At 48.7% G+C, this 27,721-nt stretch overlaps 1 protein-coding gene across 5 annotated transcripts; it reads right to left on the reverse strand.

Moving 5' to 3' along the window:
- Positions 1-827: 827 nt before the first annotated feature.
- Positions 828-26,949, reverse strand: RPAP1 (RNA polymerase II associated protein 1). 5 transcript variants are annotated; one of them, XM_053595854.1, is made up of 25 exons: positions 26,865-26,942; positions 23,446-23,696; positions 22,084-22,232; positions 21,700-21,798; positions 20,002-20,122; positions 17,680-17,901; positions 16,612-16,791; positions 15,500-15,615; positions 15,117-15,215; positions 12,820-12,921; positions 12,446-12,613; positions 12,094-12,276; positions 11,839-11,973; positions 11,572-11,742; positions 10,926-11,083; positions 10,150-10,308; positions 9,849-10,035; positions 9,013-9,122; positions 8,536-8,731; positions 8,176-8,328; positions 7,809-7,951; positions 6,228-6,984; positions 2,603-2,779; positions 2,417-2,476; positions 829-2,328 (listed from the first exon to the last, which is right to left on the reverse strand). In XM_053595854.1, the coding sequence occupies exons 2-25, from the start codon at positions 23,624-23,626 to the stop codon at positions 2,161-2,163; spliced, it is 4,194 nt and encodes a 1,397-aa protein (XP_053451829.1). In that variant the 5' UTR covers positions 23,627-23,696; positions 26,865-26,942; the 3' UTR covers positions 829-2,160. The 5 variants fall into 5 exon arrangements, with proteins under 5 accessions (XP_053451833.1, XP_053451829.1, XP_053451828.1 ...); XM_053595853.1 differs by having other exon boundaries at positions 830-2,328; positions 9,834-10,035; positions 26,896-26,949; XM_053595852.1 differs by having other exon boundaries at positions 830-2,328; positions 9,834-10,035.
- Positions 26,950-27,721: the final 772 nt, after the last annotated feature.

Raw genomic sequence — 27,721 nt, forward strand, 5'->3', positions numbered from 1 at the left:
TTCTCCTGGCATACTACACTCATCCCGATGATTCACAAACACCGTAATAAATAATTCCAGATAGTCATTGACAGTGTAAGAAAGCCTAAATGTTGGAATTCAGACAAAAGAACAATCTAGAAATTTTATCAAGATACAAATGAATGGGGGGGCGCCTGTGGCTCAGTGGGTAGGGCACTGCCCCCATATACTGAGGGTGGCAGGTTCAAACCCAGCCTTGCCAAACTGCAACAAAAAAAATTGCAAGGCATTGTGGACCTATAGTCCCAGCTACTTGGGAGGCTGAGGCAAGGCAATCGCCTAAGCTCAGGAGCTGGAGGTTGCTGTGAGCTGTGTGATGCCACGGTAATCGCCTAAGCTCAGGAGCTGGAGGTTGCTGTGAGCTGTGTGATGCCACGGCACTCTACCAAGGGTGATAAAGTGAGACTCTGTCTCTACGAAAAAAAAAAAAAACATGGTCTTAGTCACCCAAGCTGGAGTAAAGTGGTGTGATCCTAGGTCATTGTAACCTCAAATTCTTGGGCTCAAAGGATACTCCTGCCTCAGCCTCCCAAATAGCTGGAACTATATAGGTGAGTGCCACCACACCCAGCTAGTATTTAAAAAAACAAAAAAATTTAGGCTGGGTGCCCATGGCACAGTGGTTACAGCGCCAGCCACATACACCAAGGGTGGCGGGTTCAAACTGGCCCAGGCCAGCTAAACAATGACAACTGCAACAAAAATGGCCAGGTGTTGTGGCAGGCACCTGTGGTCCCAGCTACTTGGGAGGCTGAGGTGGGAGAATCGCTTGGGCCCAGGAGTTTGAGGTTGCTGTGATGCCACGGCACTCTACCAAGGACAACATAGTGAGACTCTGTCTCAAAATAAATAAATAAATAAAATTTAGAGATAGAGCCTCACTATGTTGACCTGGATGGTTTCCAATTCCTAGCCTCAAGCAATCTTCCCACTGCAGCCTCCTAAAGTGCTAGGATTAGAGCCTGGTCTGAGTTTATGCTCTGATCCACTCCTCCCTAGCCAATAAAGTCCACAGTGAAAATGGTGTTTGTGGGACAACTACTGCAGCAGTCTGACATTTGGCTTCTTTGTGGCTTATAATACCAGTTGATGGAAATAGGGAACCACAAGGAGAATAGATGCTAACCTCATTATGGACACCTACACACCTAATGGATCACTGAGAGTTCTTCCAGAAGTATCCTCATTACCGCATTGTTGCTTTGGCTTGGATTTATCCAGGAAATAGAACCCATGTTCTTTTTAGAGGTCTTTTTTTTTTTAGTCTCACTTTGTCACTCTTGGAAGAGTGTCATGGTGTCATAGCTCACAGCAACCTCAAACTCTTGGGGTCAAGCGATTCTCTTGCCTCAGCCTCCCAAGTAGCTAGGATTACAGGCACCCACCCCAATACCTGGCTATTTTTAGAGATGAGGTCTCACTCTGGCTCAGGCTGGTCTCCAACCTGTGAGCTCAATCCACCCACCTCAGCCTCCCTGAGTGTTAGGATTACAGGCGTGAGCCACCACACCTAGCTTAGAGATCTCTTTTTGAGGATCTATGTTGCCCAGGTGGGTTTGTAACTCCTGGGATCAAGTGATTCCTCAGCCTTCCAAATAGCTGAGACTAAGGTATGCACCATGATGCCTGAAAGGACCCACATTCTTGGTGTCCCCAGATGTGGACTCAGTTGTTACCTTCCACTCATGATTCTATCTCTCTTTTCCCGTGAATACCCATCCCTCAATACCAACCCTAAACATGACTGAAATCAGTCCAAATCAGATTCCAAGATTTAAAAAATTCTTACTAAAACAATTTTTTATTTCAATGTACAGCTATAGCATTCACATACCTCAGCATAGGGCAGGGGTTGGGAGTAGGTAAGGAGAGGTGTACTTATTCTGTTCCCAAAGAGGGGGTAAATAGGTAAGTCACCCTTCACTCTCAGCACAGGCCCTCAAAAACCCACATCCTGAACTCCAAATATCAGGATGTAATGGTGGGGTTCATTTGGCACCAAAAAAATCTCAAACAACATGCTCCCAGGAAGGCAAGAATTCTGCTCTTTTGTCTCCTGCCTACCCCTATGACATAATGCCCTCTGTCTGACCAGGCCATCTGTTGGAGAGATGGATATAGGAGAATGTAGCAACTATGCTAGGTCTCTGATGCTCCATCTTGGAGCACTGTTGAGGTCAGTCTCTGGAGGTACTGTTGGCGTAGACTGGGCAACTGAGAATATAGCTCAAAGCCCTCTGGGAGGGTAGAATTGGGAAGCTTATAATGGAGGAGGTGCTGCCGGAGACTCTGCAGAGAGGGAAGAAACTTTATAAAGTGAGAAGTGAGATGCTACTGAGGTATCTGACTCTTAAGACCCTCTGATTTCCCACTCTCTTAATGGCCCTGATCTTACCTCATCTGCCAGCAGACAAGTTTTCTGCAGCATACTCTGGCGGGCCACCTTTACCTCATCCTAGACGAAAAACAAGGAGAGGTGGCACTGAGCAAAGGGCTGGGACCCCACCTCTTCCCCAGGTGACCCAGGGGCAGCTCATTTGCTAGATCCCTTTCTCCCTCTGAAGATGGGGATGTAACTTACTGAGCTCTTTGGGTCCTGGGAGAAGATGAAGCTATTGACATGAGCCACAGCCACAGCATAGAGCACGGGGCACCAATGTGGACGGAGTGCACCAGTAACGAGGGCCCGGAAATAGAGTTGAAGGAGGGCCAGGTTGTCTTCAGGAGGCCCTGTGTAGCACTCCAGGGACACAGGCAACTGTGACAGGGGAAATGAGAAGTGCTGAGGGGGCAGGTGGGAAATGTGTATCACTGCACAACCAGTAGGATGTGGAGTGTGCCACTGCACCTAGCTTAGAGATCTCTTTTTGAGGAGCTCACTATGTTGCCCAGGTGGGTCTCTAACTCCTGGGATTAAGTGATCCCTCAGCCTTCCAACTAGCCTAGACTAAGGTGATATTCTCACATGAAACCAAATCTTAAGGGCAGAGATAAGGTCCTAAGCAGACATTAATCCTTCTCTAGCACTGTGCCTGGCCAACATTGTAAGTTTTAAAATGCTTATGTCTTAGAATATTTAATGATATAAGAAATGCTTATTATGGGAGGAGGGCACCGGGCCCATATACTGAGAGTGGCAGATTCAAACCCAGCCCGGGCCAGCTAAACAATGACAACTGCAACAAAAAATAGCTGGGCATTGTGGTGGGCACCTGTAGTCCTAGCTACTCAGGAGGCCAAAGCAAGAGAATCGCCTAAGCCCAGGATTTGAAGCTTGCTGTGATCTGTGATGCCACAGCACTCTACCGAGAGTAACAAAGTAAGTCTCTGTCTCTAAAAAGAAAAAGAAAGAATGCAGCTCTACAAAAAATAGAAAAATTAGCCAGGCACTGTGGAGAGCACTTGTCATCCCAGCTACCTGGCCTGAGTGAGCTAAACAATGACAACTGCAATAGCTGGGCATTGTGGCAGGTGGCTGTAGTCCCAGCTATGTGGGATGCTGAGGCAAGAGAATTGCCTAAGCCCAAGAGCTGGAGGATGCTGTGAGCTGTGACACCACAGTACTCTATCTACCCAGAGTGACAAAATGAGACTCTGTCTCTAAAAAAGAAAAAAAAAATTAAACAACAAAACTGGCTATGAATGGTGGCTCATACCTATAATTTCAACACTTTGGGAAGTCAAGGAGGCTAGAAGTTCAATACCAGCCTAGATGACTGGGTGTGGTGGCTGATACCTGTAATCCTAACACTCTGGGAGGCTGAGGCAATTGGATTGCTTGAGCTCACAAGTTCGAGACCAGCCTGAGCAAGAGTGAAACCTGTCTCTACTAAAAACAAAAAAACTGGTTCAGTGCCTATAGCTCAAGCAGCTAAGGCACCAGCCATATACACCAAAGCTGGCAGGCTCGAATCCAGCCCGGGCCTGCCAAACAACGACAACTACAACCAAAAAATAGCCAGGCATTGTGGCCAGGCGCCTGTAGTCCCAGCTACTTGGGAGGCTGAGGCAAGAGAATTGCTTAAGCCCATGAGTTGGAGGTTGCTGTGAGCTGTGACGCCGTGGGACTCTGCCTAGGCATCTTGAGGCTCTGTCTCAAAAAAAAAAACAGAAAAACTAGCCAGGTGTAGTGGCACATGCCTATAGTCCCAGCTACTTGGGAGGTGGAGGCAAAAGGATTGATTACTCAAGCCCAAGAGTTTGAGGTTGCTGTGAGCTAACACAGCATGGCACTCTACCCAAGTCAACAGAATAAGACTCTGTCTAAAAAAAAAAAAAAAAAGACAAGCCTGGACAACATCTGGAGACCTTGCCTCTACAAAAATTAAAAGAAAATTAGCTGGAAGTGGTGGTACACACCTGTAATCCCAGCTACTCAGGAGGCTGAGGTCAGAGGTTTGCTTATATGAACACAGAAAAGACTAGGGCTCAATGCCTGTAGCTCAGTGGTTACAGTGCGGGCCACATGCACTGGGGCTGGTGGGTATGAACCTGGCCTGGGACTGCTAAACAATGACAACAATAAACCAAAAAAAATAGCCTGGTGTTGTGCCAGGCACCTGTAGTCTCAGCTACTGGGAGGCTGAGGAAAGAGAATTGCTTGTGCCCAACAGTTTGAGGTTGCTATGAGCTATGATGCCACAGAACTCTACCGAGGGTGACATAATCAGACTCTGTCTCCAAAAAAAAAAAAAGAAAAGGCTAGGAAAAGATCAGTCAAAATCAAAATAGTAACCATGGGGCAATGAGATTATGGAAGACAATGTTCATTTTCTTTTTTCTGAGACAAGAGTTTCACTTTGTCACCCTCGGTAGAGTGCTGTGCACATTATAGCTCACAGCAACGTCAAACTTTGGGCTTAAGCGATTCTCTGGTAGCCTCCCAAGTAGCTGGGACTAAAGACATCTGCCACAATGCCTGGCTATATAGATGGGGTCTTGCTCTGGCTCAGGCTGATCTCAAACTCTTGAGCTCAAGTAATCCACTCAAGAATCTCATTCTGTTGCCCAGGCTGGAATATAGATGTGTAACCATAGTTCACTGCAGCCTTGAACTCCTGGGCTCAACAGATACTCCTGCTTCAACCTCCTCAGTAACTAGGACTATAGGCACCACCATGCTCAGCTCCCTAGAAATACTTATATTTTCAGTTCTTTTCTTAATTTTCTTTTTTTTCAAGACAGTCTCAGCTATTGCCCTGGGTGCTATGACGTCATAGCTCACAGCAACTCAAACTGTTGGGCTCAAGTGATTCTCTTGCTCTGCCTCCTGAGTAGCTGGGACTTCAGGGGTCCACCACCATGTCTGGCTATTTTTAGAGACAAGGTCTTGCTCTGGCTCAGGCTGGTGTTGAACTTGTGAGCTCAGGCAATCTTCCCATCTCGGCCTCCCCGAGTGCTGGGATTATAGGTGTTAGCCACTGCGTCCAGCCCTCATTTGTATAAGTTATAAGGAAAATAAAAATAATCTTAAAAAATAGTAACTTTTGATATCTTATAAATTTAATGCCTTAGCCTGATATTTGAGGTCCTCTAACACTTTCCTTCTCATTTTTAGCCTGTTTCCAAAAAGTTCTAAATAGAACTCTCTCTTCCCCTACTCGGGAGGCTGAGGCAGGAGAATCATTTAAGCCCAGGAGTTGGAGGTTGCTGTGAGCTGTGTGACGCCACAGCACTCTACTGAGGGCCATAAAGTGAGACTCTGTCTCTACAACAACAACAACAAAAAAAGAACTCTCTCTTCCCTCCTTCTATCTTTTGTCGTGCTCCTTTCTGCCTCTCAGCTCTTGCTTATGCTGTTCTACTAGGAACATCTTACCCTTCTACCTCTTCAACAATTCAAATTCTATCCAACCTTCAGTGCCCGAGTCAATCCCTACTTCTTCCACAAAGCATTCTCCTTATGGGAAGCCTACTTGGATCTTCCCCTTTCCTGAATCCTGACTTAATGCCTACCCTGTTTTCCCGAAAATAAGACCTACTTACAGGAAAGATAAGACGTCCCCTGAAAATAAGACCTAGCGAATCTTTGGGAGCACACCTTAAAATAAGACACTGTCTTATTTTCGGGGAAACAGTAGAATTTGAATAATTTAGGTTAAGATGAGGAACTGGAGGCCCACTAAAGAAAGCTCTCTACTGCTCAGGACTGCCCCTAGGGCCAATACAGGGCACCTTTCACAGGACCTGCTAGACTGAAAAAGTACCTGGGTCAGAGGCAGGCTCAGAGATCGCAAGGCTCCCACGTGTTCCCCAAAAAGAGCAAGGCGCAAGGTGACACTGAATCGACGCTGTAGGGGAAAAAGGACCAGAGCTCCAAAGAGGTGGTCCCCAAAAGAGACAGCCTCGAAATGATCCAGGAAGTTGGCATAGAGGTCAGGAAAAGATGTCAGGCCAGGAAGTGGACAGTCTAAATTGAGGCTTGGCAGGATTTGAGGTTGACAGAGCTGGGCTAGGAGGGCTGCCACCAGAAGCTGTATAGGTGACTCTCGGAACAGCTCACTGTCTACCAGGAACACACACATGAGCCGTGCCAAGCGGGCAGCAGGAGGCACAGCCCAGAGGACCTGGGGGCGCCAGCTCTCCAGAATTAGCAACCACTGCAGGACCCGCATAGCTATGCCCACAGTGTCAGTGGGAGGGAGCCCCAAGGAGGTGTCTGAAGCCCGATGGTAGAGCTGAATCAATGGCTGGAAGGGCCAGTCAGTGGGCAGCAGTGGCTCCTTTGGCACGGGCAGCAGGAGGGTTGGGACTCGCTGTAGCTCTCCTCGGTGCATGGCCTGGGAGACCAACAGGCTGGCTCGGGCTGGTGAGCAGTGACTCAAGTAGCAGCTTCGGATACTGGGGAGGTCCTGGCAGGCCTGAGATAGTAGAGCTCCTCGTCCATTCCAAGGGTCCCTGCTGCTCCCTAAGGAGAGTCGGTCAGAGAAGTCCGCTGCCTCAGGACCCCCTGATGCTCTTTCTCTGTAATGGGACCCAAAACCCCAAAACAAGGGTTGGAAGCACAGCAACTAGAGGCCATGAGAGCTCTTCAGGGCTTTCCAGAAGCACCTAGGTCCGATACTCCTCCTCCCTGCTTTCTTAACAACCACCTGTCATGCTGTGTTATATAGCAGTAATGACGATGAATAATAGAGCCAGCTGCCTAGGTGCAAGTTTATATAACTTCTCTATGCTTCAGCTTCCTCATAGTGAGAGTATGTTTTATATGGCCCATAATAAATACATAAGGGAATACCAGACACAGTGTAAATACTCAGTAACTTTAGCTGGCACATGTGTATATGTGTCATTTTTTAATGTAATTTTTTGAGACAGAGTCTCACTATGTCACCCTCGGTAGAGTGCTGTGGCTTCACAGTTCATAGCAACCTCCAACTCTTGGGCTTAAGCAATTCTCTTGCCTCAGCCTCCCAAGTAGCTGGGACTACAGGCACCCACCACAATGCCCAGCTATGTTTGTTGCAGTTGTTATTGTTTAGCTGGCCTGGGCTGGTTTCGAACCTGCCAACCTGGGTGTATGTGGCTGGCGCCATAACCACTGTGCTACAGGCGCCAATTTTTTTTAGACATACAGTCACACTGATGTCTCACAATCATTCTTTGGTGTGGTTAGTCTCATCCTCACTTTACTAATGAGGTAGCAGAAGCTCAGATAAGTTAAACATGGAACCCATGGAAGAAAGAGAATTAAACATAGATCTTATGGCTCCAAATTCAGGGCTGCTCAATTAACAACCACAGCAGCCTTCAAAAGGCAGAGCTCACAGCACTAACCCTGGACTTACGGGAGGAACTCTAGCCGGAAGACATAGCTCATCAGCAGCTCATGGACAAGGTACTCGCTTCCAGGCAGCAGCCGGCTTAATAGGGCTAAAGCCACACTGTGATGGAGGGCAGCGCTGGTGGCAGGTAGTGGCTGGACTGTTGCCTGTGGACAGAAAAGCCGGGAGCTATTTAGTGCAGGGAAGTGTGGAGGGGAGGGGACAAAGCGGTGAGAAGTGAGAAAGGATATAAGCAAGACTGAGAGGCATAGACCCAGGGCATATCTGAAGGCAAGTAGAAGCTGCAAGCCCTTGCAGAAGCTGCAAAGGTTCCAAGAAGCAGGAGGAGATAATGGGGTGGGGGCAGAACCTGTCAGACAGGGGAACCCACCACTTTCTGGGCCAGGGAGAGGGCCAGGTACTGCAGGTGATACTCATGGTGAAGGGCCCACGCAGAGAAGGGTGTGAGGTGTGGGGCAGCCCCAGGAGTCACACACTGGAGGAAGTAGTTCTGGAGTCCAGGTGCAGCCAACATGGCTGCCAGCTGAGGAAAAACAGTTTTGTTCAGATATAGAAATTGACTCTGATGGCTTCGAGAGCTGCCCGGGTGGCTGTTCCCTCCCACCCAAACTCAGAGAAATGGATGTTGGCAGAAGAGGCCTCCCTTCCCCATGGAAAACTCTCCCCTTTCTTTCTTACTTCTGCCACTATGGCCCCCTGCCTGGTCCCTAACCAGGCACCCAGGGCTTACCTGGCCACATAGCCCCTTGTGGATCTGGGCCAGGGTATTGGAAAGTGAGAGGAGGGCGGTGAGGAATGGGAAAGGTGAAGCTGGGCCAGCCAGACTGAGAGGGGGGCAGCCTCCTGCACAGCCCAGTGACACGAGGCTAGGGGGAGCTTCAGGGGCTGGAGCACAGGTCAGCGGGTTGCAGAGAGGGGAGCAGTGCCTGCAGGCAAAATGGAGAATCAGAGGGGGGCTCTAGCTTGACATGTACCAGACTGGAAAAGAGCAACTTGATCTGTGACCAAGGCCAGCAGAGGCCTGGCTATGCAAGTCAGTTCCCATATTCCTTAGAGGCCCACACACTGCTGCCTGCCAGGGAGTCAGCTTTTCCTCAGACCAAGGTGCTGAGCCCTGGGATGGATAGGAAACTAGATCTGAGAATCCCACAAGAAAGGAAATGGCCTCTCCTCCACCTCCCCCTAACTACCCACACATAGTACATACCTAAGGGACTCCCACAGGCTGCCCAGAGTGGGCTGTCTCAGCAGTGGCAGCAATAGCTCCTCCGACAGGCGCTCTGTGTCCTTGAGCCAATCTTCTGGGCACAAGCTTGGCTGGAGAGCCATGGAGTTCACTGAACCCATGGCCCAGGATGCCCATTCTCCTAGCTCCTATGTACCCACACCAACACCAGTAACCCAAGAGCCTAAAAGAGTGTGTTTGGAGGCTTCTACAGGTTGGTCTTTTTTTTTGAGACAGAGTCTGACTCTGTTGCTTTGGCTAGAGTACCATGGCATTAGCTTAGCTCACAGCAACCTCAAACTCCTGGGCTCAAGTGATCATCTTGCTTTAGCCTCCAAGTAGCTGGGACACCGGCACCAGCCACAATGCCCAGCAAGTTTTTTCTATTTTAGTAGAGGCAGAGTCTCACTCTTTCTCAGGTTGGTCTCAAACTCCTCAGCACAAGAGATCTTCCCATCTTGGCCACTCAGAGTGCTATGATTTCAGGTGTGAGCCACCTTACCTGGCCCAGGCTAGCCTTTCTAAAGGGAGAGAGGCCCTGAGGCTGCTCTGGAACCCAAAGGCTAGGGGTACATAAATAGAGAGCATAAAGGCTACAGGAAGGCTCAAACGCTGCTTGGATTTCTGGTCCCAACTAACATGGCCCCTGGGAAGCATCACTGAGATGTGGAGGTAGAAAGAGGAGGAAAGGTAGGAAATGGGGAGTAGAAGTGGAGGGGTAGAGACAAAGAGCAAGCAAGTGGGTGGCATGTGGTTGGAGGCTGGGCAGGGGGCACAGTGGAAGGTAGGCAGGCAACACTCACTTGCTGGCTCCAGACCTGGTAGTAGGCGCTCAGGAACAACAGGCAGGCAGTGGGCACTGGGCTCAGGGCACTCCACACCTCAGATTTGGGCAGCAACTTCAAGGTCTGCCTTAGACATGGCTCCACAAGAGGCTGAAGCCCAGATACCTGTGTCCAAGTGATCAAGGAACGGGTGGCCAAAAGGCTGGCCTCAGCAGAATCACTACAGAAGGGCCAAAAGGGTCTACAGTGAGGATGTGGCTGCCTCACTCCCCATTTAGCCTGCCCTGGGGTTCTTGGTAGGATGTCCCTCCTAGCAGACTCAGGGTTAACTTACCTAATAGGTTCAGGGGGGTTGCTGCCAGCTGCTAGGGTCAGCTGGGTGAGAAGAGTGAGCAATGAGGCTATCCGCTGCCTGGACAGGGGCTGTGGAGGGTAGGTGCTGAGCTCTTGTGGCACGGCCTGCAAGGCTTGCATCAGCATTGGGTAGAGCTCCCTAGAGAACAATAAGTAACTTTCATTGCACAAAGGCAGACAGAGATACAAGCACAGGCATAGCCCTCCCCAGGGATTTGTAGTCTAAAGGACAATCAGGAGGGAAAAGGCCCTAGGGCTGAGGCACTATTGGATGTCTGCCCCCAGCCAAGAATTTAAATCTGAGTTTGCCAAGATTCCAATGCTTTTGTGCATAGAATGTGGTTAGCTGCTGGTTGTTCCACTCTTCTCTGGCCAGTCCTGACTCCCAAACCTTTTCACACCCAGCAAAGTCCCTTCTTCATTCTTAGCCTAAGGCTTGGGACCATGAGCAATACTGAGGTACTGATTTGACCAGATGTGCAAAACTGGAGGTATCTCCCCCACCTACCCTCTACTGTAGACCCATGTCTGCACCAAACAAGCTTCAGAGGGTTTCTGAACAGAATGGAGGGGTGGGGGGTGGGGCCTTGGTATGTGTCATACTTTATGGGGGCAAGACATGATTGCAAGAGGGACTTTACCTAACAATTGCAATCAGTGTAACCTGGCTTATTGTACCCTCAATGAATCCCCAACAATAAAAAAAAAAAAAAACTGGAGGTATCTAGAAGGAAGTTTACCCCTGCCTCTCCTCACCTGTAAAGGTCAATGCCCTGGCCATAGGATGCGGCCACAGCCCACAGACGGAGGGCCTCAGTGCTCAGCGTCTCAGCTTCCTCTGGGGGCAAAGCAAGTTCCTGGGGAGCCTCAGCTATGAAGCGGCACAGGCGGCTCCGGAGGTCAAAGCTGCTCAACTGGGGGTAAGCAGAGTCTAGGGATCAGGATCTGCTGGGAGTCCAAGTCCAGCTACTCTCAGTGGGACTGCCAAGATTAGCTCAATTTGGCCTTGCTCCAGGCCCTTCTGACCCACAGGATCATAGTTCTGGGCAGGGATGAAACTACCTCATCCACCTCTCCCTCTCTCTCTTTAGCAAGTAACTGCTGGGCACCTTCTGTAGGGCTGCTTGGCTAAGGGTGATGAATGCCTATCTGCATGTGGCTCTTGTGATCAGGGTCTGCGGAGCAGGGCACCCTCCCCTCACATTATGAGACCACAGCAAGCCTATAGGATACACCAGGTTCCAGCTTACTAAATTCCTGTCTGGTGATTTCTGTTGAATTTTTTAAAAACTGAACAAGAGAAGAGGAAAATGGCATGAATTGACCACTCTGAGTTCAGGAACCATGTTTAGTTACCAATCCAGCCATGTCCCCTTCATCCCTTGCCCTTTGTCCTGCTCACCAGCCGGGCAGCAATATTTCTACCAGACGAGGCCAGGACACGAAGCAGTTTCATGGCAGCGGAACAGGGTACTTTGTTTAGACTGGGAGTAGGCCCTACGCCCATGGGGGACCAACTGGTGGGCAAGAACTCTCCAACTATGATCTCTATCAGCCGAGGGCACTCCAGGACCTATGGGAGATGGGAGGAAAAAGGTGGGTAGGGAAGCTTTCTTGAGCAGGCATAGCCAGGCTCTTTATCCACTCCCTGTTCCCTTCTCTTTCTCACCCTTGTGGCTGACTCTAAAGAATGCCGGATCAAGCGGATGAGCACAGCCAGGATGTCAAGGACCACAGCAGGTCCTGGGCAGGTTACCTCTAGCACAAAGCGCAGCCGAGGCAGCAGGTTGGTAGCCAAGAGCCCCTAGGTGTCCAAGAGATAAACCCATTGCCAAATGTACCTGGGCCCCAGCACTGATGACACCTCTTGCCCAATATGTACTTGCCCTCTAGATCATGAGACGGGAAAGATGCCTTTTTTTACCTTAATGACATCATGGCGGGCCAGGTCAGGTGGAGGCCGGGTTCCTTCCTTAGAGCTCTTCCTTTTCGTCTTTTCTGCCGGGAGTTCTTCATCCTCATCCTCATCCTCCTCATCCTCCTGGCTGGGTATCAAAGGGAACATCAAAGCTCCATGGTACCAAGAGAAGGTGCTGTCGAGGAGCTCCTGGCGGAGGAAAAGGAATGAGAGCAAGAGGGGCCAGGAAACGGGCCCAGGAGCAGAGTGGAAACCTCTTACAAAGACCAGAAAGGCAAGGCTCCTATGTGCAAGGCATGTCCAGCATGAGGAGTGGGGACCCTGGTGCCTCTAAGCACCAGTCCTACTCCTGTGGTACCTCATCTCCAGGAGCTACCAGCAAAGCCCGAAGAGCCCGGATGGCAGCTGCGATGACCCCATCCACTCTGTCATCCAGAGAGAAGCGCAGCAGGAAGAGGAAGCCAGCATCCAAAAGGAGGTGCAATACACTGCCCACCAGCAGGTCTCTGAACTCACCAGCCTGGGCCTTAGGGGCAGGAGGATAAAACCTTGCTGAAGATGCTGAAGTTATATAGTCTTTGTTCTAACATTGTATTTGCCCACCAATGACCTGGGTTGTTAAAAGCACGTATCTTGTTGGTGAGCCGGAGAGAAAAGGGTAGGAAGTGGGGAAGTCTAGGGTTGTGGGCAAAGGGGTAGAGGTAGGCAGGACCAGGCCAGTGGTCCACTCACCCTGCTGATGACCTGGGCCAACACATGCAGTGCTAGTGCTCTCTGCTGGGAAACCTGGCTGCGGGTCAGGTGGAACAGCTCCTGTAGGGAATACCCTGCTCTCTGGGGCAGGGATAACAAGTCAAAAATAGTAAAGGTGGCTCCGCGCCTATAGGTCAGCGGCTAGGGCACCGGCCACATACACCAAAGCTGGCGGGTTTGAACCCATCCTGGGCCTGCCAAACAACAATGACAACTACAACCCAAAAATAGCTGGGTGTTGTGGCGAGTACCTTAGTCCCAGCTACTTGGGAGCTAAGGCAAGAGAATCAATTAAGCCCAAAGAGTTTGAGGTTGCTGTGAGCTGTGACGTCACAGTACTCTAGAGGGTGATGTAGTGAAACTCTGTCTAAAAGAGAGAGAGAGAGAGAAAGAAGGAAAGAAAGGAAAGGAAAAAGAACGAGTAAAGGTGCAAGGCAGCGCTCCCCAAATAGTCAGCAAAGTGTCAAGGGAAAGAGCGGCCCCATATACCCAGGGTGGCGGGTTCAAACCCGACCCTGGCTGAACTGCAACCAAAAAATAGCTGGGCGTTGTGGCGGGCGCCTGTAGTCCCAGCTACTCGGGAGGCTGAGGCAGGAGAATCGCTTTAGCCAGGGAGTTGGAGGTTGCTGTGAGCTGTGTGAGGCCACGGCACTCTACCGAGGGCCATAAAGTGAGACTCTGTCTCTACAAAAAAAAAAAAAAAAAAAGTGTCAAGGGAAAGACAAAGATGAACAAATGCTGCATTCTGTCCCAGCTCTCCATGGAGCTTCCAGCTGGTAAAGATAGAACACGCACAAGTAATCCAGGCACACAGAAGATGGTGGGGAAGGTAGTAATCCATGTTTATTTTATTTTTATTTTTTTGAGACAGAGTCTCGCTCAGTTGCCCTGGGGTTGAGTGCTATGGCGTCATAGCTCACAGCAACTTCAACTCCTGGGTTCAAGTGATTCTCTTGCCTCCTGAGTAGCTGGGACTATAGGTGTGCACCACAATGCCCAGCTATTTTTTCTTTTTTAGAGACGGGGTCTTGCTCTTGCTCAGGCTGGTCTCCAACTCCCGAGCTTAGGCAATCCACCCACCTCACCTCCCAGAGTGCTAGGGTTACAGGTGTGAGCCACCATGCACAGCAGTAATCCATGTTTAATTTGCAACTGTGGATAGGAGAAAGACCAAGGGGACCTGCAAAAGCCATCTGGTCAAAGTGGATGGTTAGAGCCTTTATGGCCTGGTATGGAGCAAAAGGTAAAGACATTCCTGAGCAAGCTGAGCCCTACAGGTCCCTGAGTACAGGAGGTATGTGGGGAGGCAATGGCAGAGTGGGACAACAGGAGTGAAGGAAGCAGGTCGCAGGGTCCTTCCCAAGCTGAGGAACCAGTACTTATCTGTGAGCAGAGGGAAGCAGGGAAACGTTCTGAGGCAATACATAGCCTCAGCTGGGCCAGAGGAAATCAGGATGGCAGCCCCGTGAGGGACAGAATGACATGGAAAAGAGTGGAAGGCATGGCAATAAACCAGACAGAGGAAGGCCATGATGCAGAACACATCAAGGGGAGGTGACTAAAGTAGGCAAGTTCTAGCAACCAACCAGAATATGAGGGAGAGGAGAGCAAGATTTTGAGCCTAAGGAACTGAATGGACAGCAGACCACTTGGGGGGGTCAAAGGCAACTGACCAGATATTCTTTTCCATGTGGTGTTTTAAAATTTTTTTGTTTTTACTAGGGAGGCTGAGGCAGGAGAATCACCACAGCAGTCTACCCAGGGCAACAAAGTAAGACTCTGTCTCTAAAAAATATAAAACAAAACAAAACAAACAAAAAAAAATTTTTGTTTTGTTTTGTTTTTAGAAACAGGGTTTCACTCTATTGCCCAGGCTGGAATGCAATGGCCTGATCATAGCTCTTTGCAGCCTTGATTTTCTGGGCTTTAAGTGATCCTCCCATCTTGGTCCTCTGAGTAGCTGGGACAATAGGGGTTTGCCACTATGCCTGAATAGTAGTTTTTTTGTTTTTGTTTTTTAATAGAGATGAGATCTTCTGAACTTCCAATAGTGTGAATTCTGGTGGTAAAAAAGAAAGAGTTTAAAAAAGAGAGAAAGAGGTGCAATCTTATTATGTTGCCCAGGCTAATCTTGATCGCCTGGCTTCAAGCAATCCTCCTACCTTAGCTTCCAAAGCAGTGGGACTGTGAATGTGGACAACCTTGTCCAGCCTTTACATCATTGTTAAAAGCACTTGCCAAGAGCTGCCCAGTTCTCCCCAAGCCTTGTGCCTCACCTCTGCCTCCTCTCCATGGTGGTGCAGGCCCAGGTGTGTGGGTAGGTCCACGTCAGGGGCTAGAAGCTCTCCCTGCAGACTGAATCGTGCCTGCATCCTCTGATGAGGAGGAAGAAGAATGTGGGCTGGGGCAGCAGCAACTTCTCCACACCAATTTCACACCTTTAATCCTAGGCATCTCAGGACTTAGGTCTTGATCTACCTCTGCCTGGAAATGGGACTCATCTGGCCTTGGGGGCCAGGCAGGATGATGGGAGAGGAGTGTGAGGGCAAGGAGAGATGTTTCTCAGGCTCAGCCAAATAGAAGGGCCTAAGTTCTGGGTCTAAGAGCAGCAGCCTTTCATTCTCCACCACACCCCTGTAGGCCAGCTGGGTGTCCTCACCTCCTGTGTCTGTTGCCGCCGGAGTGGGGGCAGGTCCTGGGTCCAGCTGAGCTTCTCCATTTCAATAGTGTCCATGTGCACCCATTCCTTGTGGGGGGTCACAGGTAGTGCAAGAGCTAGGGAGATGGAAGCAAGATGTGGCTCAACTGACTAGTTCACAGGGGTCCCTACTGTCACTCAGCAGCTGCCACAGCTACCTTTGCTCCAGGATCTGGCAGCTTCTACCCTCAATTATGGCTAAATGTCATGGCCCCAGAGCTAGAACTCCTGGGAATCAGGTGAATGTCACAGATATGGCAAGATATGGCAGATATACCTAGTCCTGGGCCCTAGACTCTTACAGACCACAGCGTTTATTGGGAATAGGAAGAGGAATGAAAGAGAAAGAGGCATAGAGGAGGAAGGGAGTACCGCACATACAGGGAAAGCACAGCTCTCCACTCTCTAGTACCACCCTCTGAAGGAGGAGGGGAGCAGGGACAATGAAGAAGCAGCTATACTGTCCCAGGGGGCTGGATATAGAAACATACCCCTGCAACACTCTCCTCCTTCCTCACCCCTACCCCACTCAACCTGTTCAGGTGGCCTGGAGCTCCTCCAGGGGCAGGAGGTTCCTGGCTGTCATAATTCAATTTCTTCTTTTGTTAATCACTAATGAAATAATCTAGTTTCTGGGAAATGAGTGCTTCCACTGGCCTCTCTGCTTCTGGTCTGGCATGTTCATAGATCTCTGTCAGACTCTTCCTCTTCCATCACCCTGTCTGGGCCATCTTCCCCCACACTGAGATCAGAGATAGAAAGAACTATGGGATAGACAGAGCCAGAGCCAGGGCAGCTAAAGCAAAGGCAGGGAGATGTTTTCCCAGAGGGAGGGGAGCCAATCAGTCCTTTTCAAGGAGAGGCAGAATAGGAGCAGTAACAGGACAAGAAAACAGGAAGCATGTGGAGGAAGAAGATATGCACGAACAAATGAAGACTGATTGAAGCCAATAATGAGGATTAATATTAGCTGTCCAAGGGCAGAGAAGCTTCTCTTACTTGCTAGGCCTAAGAGAAGAGCCATTTTCCACTCCTATTATCCACCAAAAGAAGTCCCTCTCCCACCTCCAAACCTGGGGTTGCTGGCTCTAGCTTTTCTCCCTTTCTGGGCTCACTGGCAGAAGTTGACCTGAGGGGCTCCTCTTTGGTGACATGAGCGGAGGGTTCTCCTGGCCTCTGGTCCTTATGGGCCTTCTTTGCTGCTTGTTGTCGGGTGCAGCTGTGAGCTCTCAAGAAGGCAACCAAGCTGGGGTCTAGAGGTGAAGATATAGGGAAGAGTAAGTGGGGGCAGATAGTGTGCACAGCCATTATAGGCCTGCTGACTATTGCCTGCCTGTTGGTGTCAAGGACAGGCAGGCAATAGGCCTATAATGGCTACGTACTTGCCAGACCAGGCCTAAGCCCTCCGGGTCTTCTCATGGCCTTTTAATGACCCTGCCTGCTCATACATGTGGGGTCACTGGAGCCTGCATGACCACCTTTCTCTCTACCCCTCCCAGTCCCCTGGCTGAGATTCCTATACCTATTCCTGTGTTTGAATCCACGTCAAAGGTGCTACAGAATGAATGCTGACTATGGCCAAAGAGAAGGCATTTTGCAAATAATTTTCCTCACCTTCTCTCAGCTAATTTCTTTATACACACATATTTACTAAAAATCTAATATGTGTGATGCTTTGTGTAGGTGCTAATAGGAAACAGACTGCCTGGGTACCTAGCATTGGTGAAGAAAAGCTAGGAGTGTAACACAGTACAGTGTCACAGAAAAGCACAGACTGCAGCTACACTAGAGCACAGCTGTAATAAAAACGCCATGTACACTACACCAGGCAGTACAGTCATACAGACTATGGTGCTTTACCAGCAGGGACTGTGCGACCAGGCAGAGCTGGGTTCAAATCCTGACTTTCTTATGCACTGTGCGGCCCCTAGAGAATTTCTTAAAAGTTCTGGGCCTCAGTTTTTTTTTTATAGGTAATGGGAGGTTCACACCACCCACCTCAAAGAATGCATTTAAGGACAGAATGAAATACTAATAATACATTATAGTACTCAGCACAGTGCTTGGAATTACAAGTCTCCCTCCGTTAAGTGGCAGTCCCTTCCTAGCCTGGTCTTAGCAAGAAAGCCAAGTCCCCATACCAAGCTGGGTCAGCAACCGCTGCTGTTCCTGCAGGATCTCCTCAGGAGCCATGGCCTCCAGTCTTGCTACATTCTCTTCATGGATGGTCTGGACTTCCTGCTCAGCCTCCTGGCCCCTGAGCCCCTTCCCTGTGACCAGACTGGGGCCACAGAAGCTATGGCTGCTCTCTGGAAGCTGGAAGTCCTGGTCCTTAGGAACAGGTGCCTCACACATCACAGCACCTGGAAGAAGTATATAATCAGTTTCATTCCACTGCCCTCCATGGATCTAACTGGGTCATATGGCCCTTTTCTGTATGCCTGTTAAGTTTGGAGATAGGTACAGACCTGAGCTTTCCCAGGCACCGAATAGAGACCCTACTCGGTCTGGCTCAGGAGTCCAAGGGCAGTGGCTTCCTTGGTGAAGTCACTATAGGAGGTCATGAGCTCCCGAACTAAAGCAATCCCCCCCACACCATTAGCCATGCATGCAGCGATACTATAGGCTCAAACTGCCATACCTGGCCACATCCTAGTTTCTGACATTTTTCTTGGATATCTAGGCAGCCATCTACTGTTAGGCGCCTGCCCCCAGCTATTCTGCTAGTAAGGTACATCATCATAAAGGAACTTTGCCCCATATCTTTTTTATTTTTTAAGAAATTAAATCTGCTTGGGCGGCGCCTGTGGCTCAAAGGGATAGGGCGCCGGCCCCATATGTCGGAGGTGGTGGGTTCAAACCCAGCCCCGGCCAAAAACTGAAAAAGAAAAAAGAAAAAAGGAAAGAAATTAAATCTGCTGGCTCAGTGCCTGTAGCACAGTGGTTATAGCACTAACTATATACACTGAGACTGGCAGGTTCGAACCCAGCCCAGGCCAGCTAAACAACAATGACAACTGCAACAAAAAATAGCCAGGCATTGTGGCAGGTGCCTGTAGTCCCAGCTACTTGGGAGGCTGAGGCAAGAGAATCGCTTAAGCCCAAGAGTTGTAGATTGCTGTGACCTGTGATGCCACGGCACTACCAAGGGCGACATAGTGAAACTCTATGTCAAAAAAAAAAAAAAAGAAAGAAATTAAATCTGGCTATGTTGCTCAGACTGGTGTCGAACTCCTAGGCTCAAGTGATCTTCCTGCTTCAGCCCCTCAACTACTGGTACATGCCACTATGCTTAGCTCAACTATATCTTCATTTTCCTGTCTTCTTTTTTTTTTTTTTGAGACAGAGCCTCAAGCTGTCACCCTGGGTAGAATGCTGTGGTATTACAACTCACAGCAACCTCCAACTCCTGGGCTCAAGCGATTCTCCTGCTTCCGCCTCCCAAGTAGCTAGGACTACAGGCGCCCACCACAACGCCTGGCTATTTTTTGGTTGCAGCCGTCATTGTTGTTTGGCAGGCCCGGGCTGGATTCGAACTGGCCAGCTCAGGTGTATGTGGCTGGCGCCTTAGCCACTTGAACCACAGACACTGAGCCAATTTTCCAGTCTTGACAGATACTTCTACCCTATACCCTTTCTCTTAGAGTTGCATAATGCCCCTCAGTGCACCTAGATATGAACCAAGCCTTTCATATTCAATACTCTAAGGAGGGACACAGAACGACTTTCTCTTGACATAGCTCAAATGCACCTCCTATCTGAGGCAGGGAAGATATACAAAATTGACCCTATGATCATCTTTTAAAAGGGCCAAAGCAGGGCATGGAACCTCACACTTTTTTTTTTGAGACAGAACCTCAAACTCCTGGGCTCAAGCGATTCTCCTGCCTCCGCCTCCCAAGTAGCTGGGACTACAGGCGCCCGCCACAATGCCCGGCTATTTTTTGGTGGCAGCCATCATTGTTGTTTGGCGGGCCCGGGCTGGATTCGAACCCACCAGCTCAGGTGTATGTGGCTGGCGCCTTAGCCACTTGAGCCACAGGCGCCGAGCCGGAACCTCACACTTTTAATCCCAGCACTTTGGGAGGCAAAGAAAGCAGGATTTTCTCAGGCCAGGAGATAGGTATAGACCTGAGCTTTCCCAAGCACAGAATAGAGACCCCACTTGGTCTCTACCTCAACTAGCGGGGCATGGTGGTACACATCTGGAGTTTGAGACCAACCTGGTCAACGTAGTGAGATCTTGTCTCTACAAAGAATAAGAAAAATTAGCTGAGAGTGGTGGTACATGCCTATAATCCTAACTACTCAGGAAGCTGAGGCAGGAGCATTGCTTGAGCCCAGGAGTTCAAGGCTACAGTGAGCTATAATTATAACACTGCACTCTTGGCAAGGCAACAGTGTAGAACCCTGTCTCCAAAAACAAAAAAGGCCAAGCCAAAGCCTCTTCAACCCCAGCTCACCACATGGTGGGTCCAGGTTGGACACAACTTCCCCAGATGATAGGACCCTGGTTTCAGACACCCTCCTTGCTGCAATTTCCTGGGCAAAGATGCTTCTCTTAGCAGATGTTGCTGACTTTTCCTATGGCACAAAAATAAAATCTAGGTTACTAAGGCTCATTATCCCATTTTCCTCTCAACCCCATTATACCAAAGTCTCTGGAACAAAGAGATAAAAGAGACTTAGCTCCAGGGATCATACCCTAGTCTTTAGAAAAGAGAGAGCTCTACAGGAGTAAAGGTCTTAAAATCTGACATACTTGAGTTGAAACCTTGGCTCTTCTACCTGTTACATGAGTGGTGTAGGACAAGTTATTTATCTCTCTGAGGGTCTCAGTTTGCCTCATCTGAAAAATAAGGATAAGCTACCCTCATACTCGAGGTATCATCATGACACCTACCTTACATGTTTCTTATGAGGATTGAAAGGATTATCTATGAAATGCTTAGTATGGTACTGCTTTATAAATGGACTTGCTTATCATTATTAAAAATGCCTGAAGAAGGTCAGGGACGGTGGCTCACACCTGTAATTCTAGCACTCTGAGAAGCCAATGCAGGTGGATTGCTTGAGCTCAGGAGTTTGAGCCCAGCCTGAGCAAAAGCAAAACGCCATCTCTACTAAAAAGTAGAAAAAAAAAACTAGCGGGATGGCTCGGCACCCATAGCACAGCATTTATAGTGTCAGCAACATACACCTAGGCTGGCGGGTTTGAAACTGGTCCAGGCCAGCTAAACAACGATAACTGCAACCAAAAATAGCTGGGCATTGTGGAAGACACCTGTAGTTCCAGCTACATGGAAGGCTGAGGCAAGAGAATTGCTTAAGCCCAAGAGTTTGAGGTTGCTGTGTGCCGTGACACCATGGCACGCTACTGAGGGCAACATAGTGAGACTTTGTCTCAAAAAAGAAAAAAAGGGGCAGCGCCTGTGGCTCAAAGGAGTAGGGCACCAGGCCCATATGCCGGAGGTGGCGGGTTCAAACCTAGCCCCTGCCAAAAACTGCAAAAAAAAAAACCAAAAAAAACTAGGCTCGGCACCTGTAGCTCCAGTGGCTAAGGCACCAGCCACATACACCAGAGCTGATGGGTTCGAATCCAGCCCGGGTCTGCCAAACCACAATGACAACTACAACCAAAAAATAGCCAGGCGTTATGGCAGGCACCTGTAGTCCCAGCTACTTAGGAGGCTGAGGCAAGAGAATCGCTTAAGCCCAGGAGTTGGAGGTTGCTGTGAGCTGTGATGCCATAGCACTCTAACCAGGGCGAAAGCTTGAGGCTCTGTCTCAAAAAAAAGAAAAAAAGAAAAAACTAGCGGGGCGACGCCTGTGGCTCAAAGAGGTAGAGCGCCGGCCCCATATGCCAGAGGTGGTGGGTTCAAACCCAGCCCTGGCCAAAAACTGGGGAAAAAAAAAAAAAAAACTAGTGGGCCATGGTGGTACACATCTGTAGTCCCAGCTACTCAGGAGCCTGAGGCTGAGGCAAGAGGATTGCTTGAGCTCAGGAGTTTGAGGATGCTGTGAGCTATGATGACGCCTTGCATGCACGGCACTCTACCCAGGGTGACAGAGTGAGACATTGTCTCAAAAAACCCAATAAACGAACAAACAAAAAACTACCTGGAGAAGATACATTATTCCAAAGTACCACCTAGGCTTACCTTGCCCACCTGTCTCTCCTGTGAGCGATGGAATACAGGGGGAAAAGCAACGCCACTGGGCATAGGCAGATGCACGGCCATGGAACGTGTATCTCGTTCCTATAGCAAGAAAGCACAAAGTAGTAAAGGACAATTAAGAGACCTCCACAAGCTAGACTCTATACCACTAGCCCTGGTTCTATAAGATTAGAACCTCACACTGGGGGGTTATGAGCTTCCCTTGCTTTAGGGCAGAGTGATTCTAACCGAGTCCCCAACCAGACTGCCAGGGGAAAAGTCTCCCTTTCTGAAGTACCCTCCACTCACAAGGCTTACCCTGACCACCCACCCAATATCCTTGCTACCCTGGAACCCCTTGTCCCACTTAGCCAGGATGAGACGCACAATTATCTTAGTTAAGACAGCAGTGATGTGCTGATCGTGCCTGTTCAGCCTCTCTTCTGGATCCTCATCTTCATGTAAAGGGTAGCCAGGGCTGGACCTGGCTCTCTTTGGGGGAGCAGGGACCAAAGCTGGTGGTAAATCTGGGAGACCTGAGAATTAAAAAACCCCAAAGACCTGAGAATTAAAAACGCATATCTTCCTAGGAGGACCACCCCTAAAAAGGGAACTGCCTTGGAACCGGGCTCAAGCTGTTTCACCTTGGGAAAGATATTTAACCTCGTTTCTTTTTTTTAATTTTTTTTTTTGTGTGTGTGTGTGCAGTTTTTGGCTGGGGCTGGGTTTGAACCCTCCACCTCCGGCATATGAGATGGGCACTCTACCCCTTTGAGCCACAGGTGCTAACCTCTTTTTTTTAATTTTAATTAGGCTGGGTGCCTGTGGCTCAAGTGGCTAAGGCACCAGCCACATACACCTGAGCTGGTGGGTTCGAATCCAGCCTGAGCCCACCAAACAACAATGACGGCTGCAACCAAAAAAATAGCCAGGCGTTGTAACAGGTGCCTATGGTCCCAGCTACTTGGATGGCTGAGACAAGACTCGCTTAAGCCCAGGAGTTAGAGGTTGCTGTGAGCTGTGATGCCACAGCACTCTACCCAGGGCGACAGCTTGAGGCTCTGTCTCAAAAAAAAATAAAAATAATAAAAAAAAAGCCAATTTTATTAAAAAAATAAATAAATAGTAAATTTTAATTAATTAATATTTTTTGAGATAGAGTCTCACTCTGTTGCCCTGGGTAGAGTGCCATGGCATCATAGCTCATAGCAACCTCAAATTTGGGCTTAAGTGATCCTCTTGCCTGAGCTTCCTGAGTAGTTGGGACTACAGGTGCTAAACCCAACGCCTAGCTAGCTTTTTCTATTTTTAGCAGAGATGGGGTCTTGTTTTTGCTCAGACTGGTCTTGAACTCCTAAGCTTCAGAGCAGCCTCAGCTGCTCAGAGTCTTAGGATTACAGGTGTGAGCCACAAGGCCCAGTCTAAATTTTTAATTTTTTTTAACACCAGGTCTGTGTTACTCAAGCTGGGCTCGAATTTCTAGCTTCCTGTGATCATCATGCCTCAGCCTCCAAAGCTGGGATTTGGGATGGCATTAATAGCTGGAATTATACGCATGAGCCACTGCACCCGGCTAAAATATTTAACTTCTTTGAGCCTCTGTTTCTTCATCTGTAAAATGGGGCTATAGCAACAGAGACTATGCAATGTTTGAAGATTGATGGAGCAGAACCCAGCTTTATCAGGAAAAGGAAGGGGCCCCTAAGGCTATAATCTTTCCCCTCCTCAGCCTCACCCCACGACACTCACTGTCCAACATCACCATATCCCGATGGTCCTGCCGCAAAGCCTGTTCTGGGTTAGCATCGTCACCTCTCCTATTTCCTTTCTTCACCAATCGTACTGCTGGGGTTGCACCAGCTGCAAGAAATTGACTCTGGAAGCGCAGCAGGTCCACCTCGGACTCCCCTGGCTTTGGTCTGGACAGCATCTTGACACGTCAGCAGCCTCCCCAGTATGATTCTTTCTGGCACTGCTTCCGTGTGGGATTTTATTCTTCCCTAAAAATAACAAAGATGCTCAGATGCTCAGAGAGACAAAGGGTCTCTCTGCAGATGACCCTGATCCTCTTTACTAGGTCCCAAAGACTTCTTCTCCCTTGGATCCATGTGAACTTATTCCTCCTCATTCACAGCTTACTGCTATTGCTGCCCTTTCAGCCCTCCTTGATCAGTAACAATACAGGGTGTCCCCAAAGTCATCATACATAAGAACAAATTATGGCAACATAATTATGGAATGTGTTTACCATGAGTTTAGAAGACTTCATGTGTGTAGAGAGAGGTGGCCAACACATGGAGTATATTTAGTATTCCAGGTGCAGTGGTTCATGCCTGTAATCCTAGCACTCTGGGAGCCAGAGGAGGGTGGACTGCCTGAACTCAAGAGTTTGAAGCCAGCCTGAACAAGAGTGAGATACTATCTCTACTAAAAATAGAAAAACTAGGGGCGGCGCCTGTCCCATATGCCGGAGGTGGCGGGTTCAAACCCAGCCCCGGCCAAAAACCACAAAAAAAAAAAAAAAAATAGAAAAACTAGCCAAGTGTTGTGGCAGGCACCTGTAGCCCTACTACTTAGGAGGCTGAGGTAAGAGGATCACTTGAACTTTAGAGTTTGAGATTGCTGTGAACTATGATGTCACGGCACTCTACCCAGGGTGACAGAGTAACACTGTCTAAAAAAAAAAAAAGGCCGGGTGTGGTGGCTCACACCTGTACTCCCAGCACTTGGAGCACTTGGGAGGCCAAGGCAGGTGGATTGCTTGAGCTCAGGAGTTCAAGACCAGCCTGAGTTAGATTTAGACCGCATCTCTAAAAATAGCTGGGTGTTGTGGTGGGCGTCTGTAGTCCTAGCTACTTGGGAGGCTGAGGCAAGAGAATCACTTAAGCCCATGAGTTTGAGTTTGCTGTGAGCTGTCACACCATGGCACTCTACCAAGCGCAACAAAGTGAGACTGTGTCTCAAAAAAATAAATAATATGGGGTAGTGTCTGTGGCTCAAAGGAGTAGGGCACCAGCCCCATATACCGGAGGTGACAGGTTCAAATCAGGCCCCAACCAAAAACTGCAAAAAAGTAAACAAACAAACAAACAAATAAATAAATCATTTAATTTACAATAGCATTAAAAACAATAAAATACTTCAGAATAAATTTAACCAAAGAAGTATAAGACTTGTCCATTGAAAACTACAAAACATTGTTGAAATGGCTCGGCACCACACCAGCCACATAACACAGAGGCTGGCAGGTTAGAATCTGGTCCAGGCCAGCTGAACAACAATGACAACTGGAACAACAACAAAAATAGCCAGGCGTTGTGGTGGGTGCCTATAGTCCCAGCTACTTGGGAGGCTGAGACAGGAGAATCGCTAAGCCCAAGAGTTGGAGGTCTCAGCACTCTACCTAGGACAACGTAGTGAGACTCTGTCTCAAAAAAAACAAACAAAAAACAGGCGGCACCTGTGGCTCAAGGAGTAGGGCACCGGTCCCATATGCCGGAGGTGGCAGGTTCAAACCCATGCCCGGCCAAAAAAACCACACACACACAAAAAAAAACCACCATTCTTGAACTAAAGACCTATAAAAATGGAAAGACATCTTGTGCTCATGCATTGGAATAGTCTATACCCCAGATGATCCTTATCAAAATTCCAACTCCCTGTTCTTTTTTGGGGGGAGGAGGCATTGTATTTTTTTTCTTTTTGAGACTTTGTCTTGAACTTGTGATCTTAGGTGATCTGCCCGCCTTGGCCTCCAGAGTGCTAGGATTACAGGCATGAGCCACCACACCAGGCCCAGTCATGTTTAAAAAGAAAACACAGGTGTAAATCTTTATAACGTTAGACAACACTTTCTTAGATATGACACCAAAATCAAATAATTTGACTTCATCAAAATTAAAAAATTGGGCGGCACCTGTGGCTCAGTGGGTAGGGCCCAAACCCCATATACCGGGGGTGGTGGGTTGGAACCCAGCCCCAGCTAAACTGCAATGAAAAATAGCCGGGCATTGTGGCAGATGCCTGTAGTCCCAGCTACTCGGGAGGCTGAGACAAGAGAATCGTGTAAGCCCAGGAGTTGGAGCTTGCTGTGTGTAGCACCACAGCACTCTACTGAGGGTGACAAAGTAAAATTCTGTCTCAAAAAAAAAAAAAATTTAAAAACTTTTGTGGGGCAATTAACCATATCCAATCATTAGGCAGTCTTTCCAGCAAACAAGAGAAAAAAATTCCTACCACAGAGGAAGGCCTCAACTAGATCAAGAAGAATTAAAAGTATGTTAACAGTTCACTTCTGTAAGATTCTACAAAAATGACTTCCCCCTGTAGAATCTTCACTTTTGTAAGATTCTACAGAAATGACTTCCCCCTACTTATCAATGGATTCATGAGACCAAAAGCAAGATCCAGCCCACTTTCACAGGGAGGGCCATAATTCGCACTGCAGATAGCTAGGGTAGTTATGGGAGACCACTTTGGAATTAAAAGGCCAAAGTCAAATGCCAGTTCCACTACTTATTAGCTTTGCGAAATAGGGAAATTATCTAAACTATTCTGAGTCCAGTTTCCACAACCGTAAAATGCAGATAATAATACATCCTATATAATCGGAATTTTGTGAGATTTAAATGACTAAAGCACCTACTCTAGTTCTTGTTACTTAAATAAGCCTCAGTAACTGATAGCATTTATTTTAGTCCTAAGTAAAGCCACCAATGTATTTCCACACCAATTCCAGGGCAAATTTGTCCAGGACTAATCCGTGTTAGAAGTGATAAAACCTTGAATTAAAACGAGGATTATTCCTCGGCCTGGTAACCCGTAAGCAAAGTAGCGCTAACAATGGACCTTTGGGTTTTCTCGGATTGCCTCTGAGGAGTCTTTGGGGTTCTTCCGTTGCAGCCTTCCTCCAGACCCAGGAAACCCAGCGCCAGGTATTCAAGTACCGTTAAGGCTCCTCGAGCTCTGCAGTCTGGAGCTCCAAACATGTCTCCTAAACTATCCGAGTCAGTAATGAGAAATCTCTTTGGCGCCGGTGGATGATAGCGGCACTCAAGATCTACGCACGGAAGAGGCCGCAGCAGCTCCCGTGAAAACTAAAGGCCCACGAGCACATACTCCAACAAAGAAACTGGACACCTTGACCCTCGATTTTCTGCCCAGATCACCTGAATTGGTCCCTCCAGCTCCGCCACCTACTTGGTTGAGGCCTTCGTGGGAGCCGCCATCTTGCCCCGCAAGGGTCGCGTTTCCGCTGCCGCCAGATTTCAGCTTCCGCCCGGCAGCGTAGCCCCGCCTCTTAGCCCTGAGAGTTCTGCGACTGTCGCTCAGCGTCCAGGAATTCTAAGCTGCAAAGCTGGGGGTTCCCTATCCTACATAAACTCTGTACCAACACTCAGAACACACATACTTCTGATGTACAGCAGGCACATGCCTTTCTACACATATCACACCATGACAGGGACAAACAGTTTCTCAGACGTCACTCTGGGCTCAGCAGCCTGCATAATCACATCCTACAGCCCAGCACTCAAGCCCTCTCCCCACAGGCAGCACACAGAGCCATGCACACCGAATGTGACCTACCCAGTGTGTTTATGGACAAGCAATAAACTAGGAAAACAGCCCAAGGAAAGGAAAACTACCAGAGTGCACTGCGGAAATGGTAGTGGTGCTGTTACTGCCAGCAAATTTATCCTCTTCCAGGGCATCTTGCATTTGTTCATGGCTGTCTACCTGCTTGGAAATCCTACTCCATGTCATCCCTGTCCCCAAAGTCTTTCTCTTCCTTTAAGGCCTAGCAGGAGTCAACTCTAAAACCTCTGCCAACTAGCCCTACTCAGTAAACTTTCCTTGGAATCACCTGGAATCTTAACACCCACTTGTGTGGCTTGTTGAAATGTACCGCCAACTACTGTCACTGGTTGCCTTTTCACAAACATATGTCTTGTTCCCTTGAATAGACTGTGAGTTCCTTGCCAGCACCAGGCCTTGTTCTTTGCATCCATAATGCTCAGTACCCAGA

The sequence above is a fragment of the Nycticebus coucang genome, chromosome 6 (assembly GCF_027406575.1).
Source record: "Nycticebus coucang isolate mNycCou1 chromosome 6, mNycCou1.pri, whole genome shotgun sequence".
Lineage (NCBI taxonomy): Eukaryota > Metazoa > Chordata > Mammalia > Primates > Lorisidae > Nycticebus > Nycticebus coucang.

Coding starts and splice junctions, on each gene's coding strand:
- RPAP1 (XM_053595853.1), bottom strand. CDS start 23,626: ATGCTGTCCAGACCAAAGCCAGGGGAGTCCGAGGTGGACCTGCTGCGC. Junction 20,123..21,699: donor AGGAGAGACAGGTGGGCAAG/GTAAGCCTAGGT, acceptor TTTGTGCCATAG/GAAAAGTCAGCAACATCTGC. Junction 12,922..15,116: donor ACCATGGAGAGGAGGCAGAG/GTGAGGCACAAG, acceptor TCCCTGCCCCAG/AGAGCAGGGTATTCCCTACA.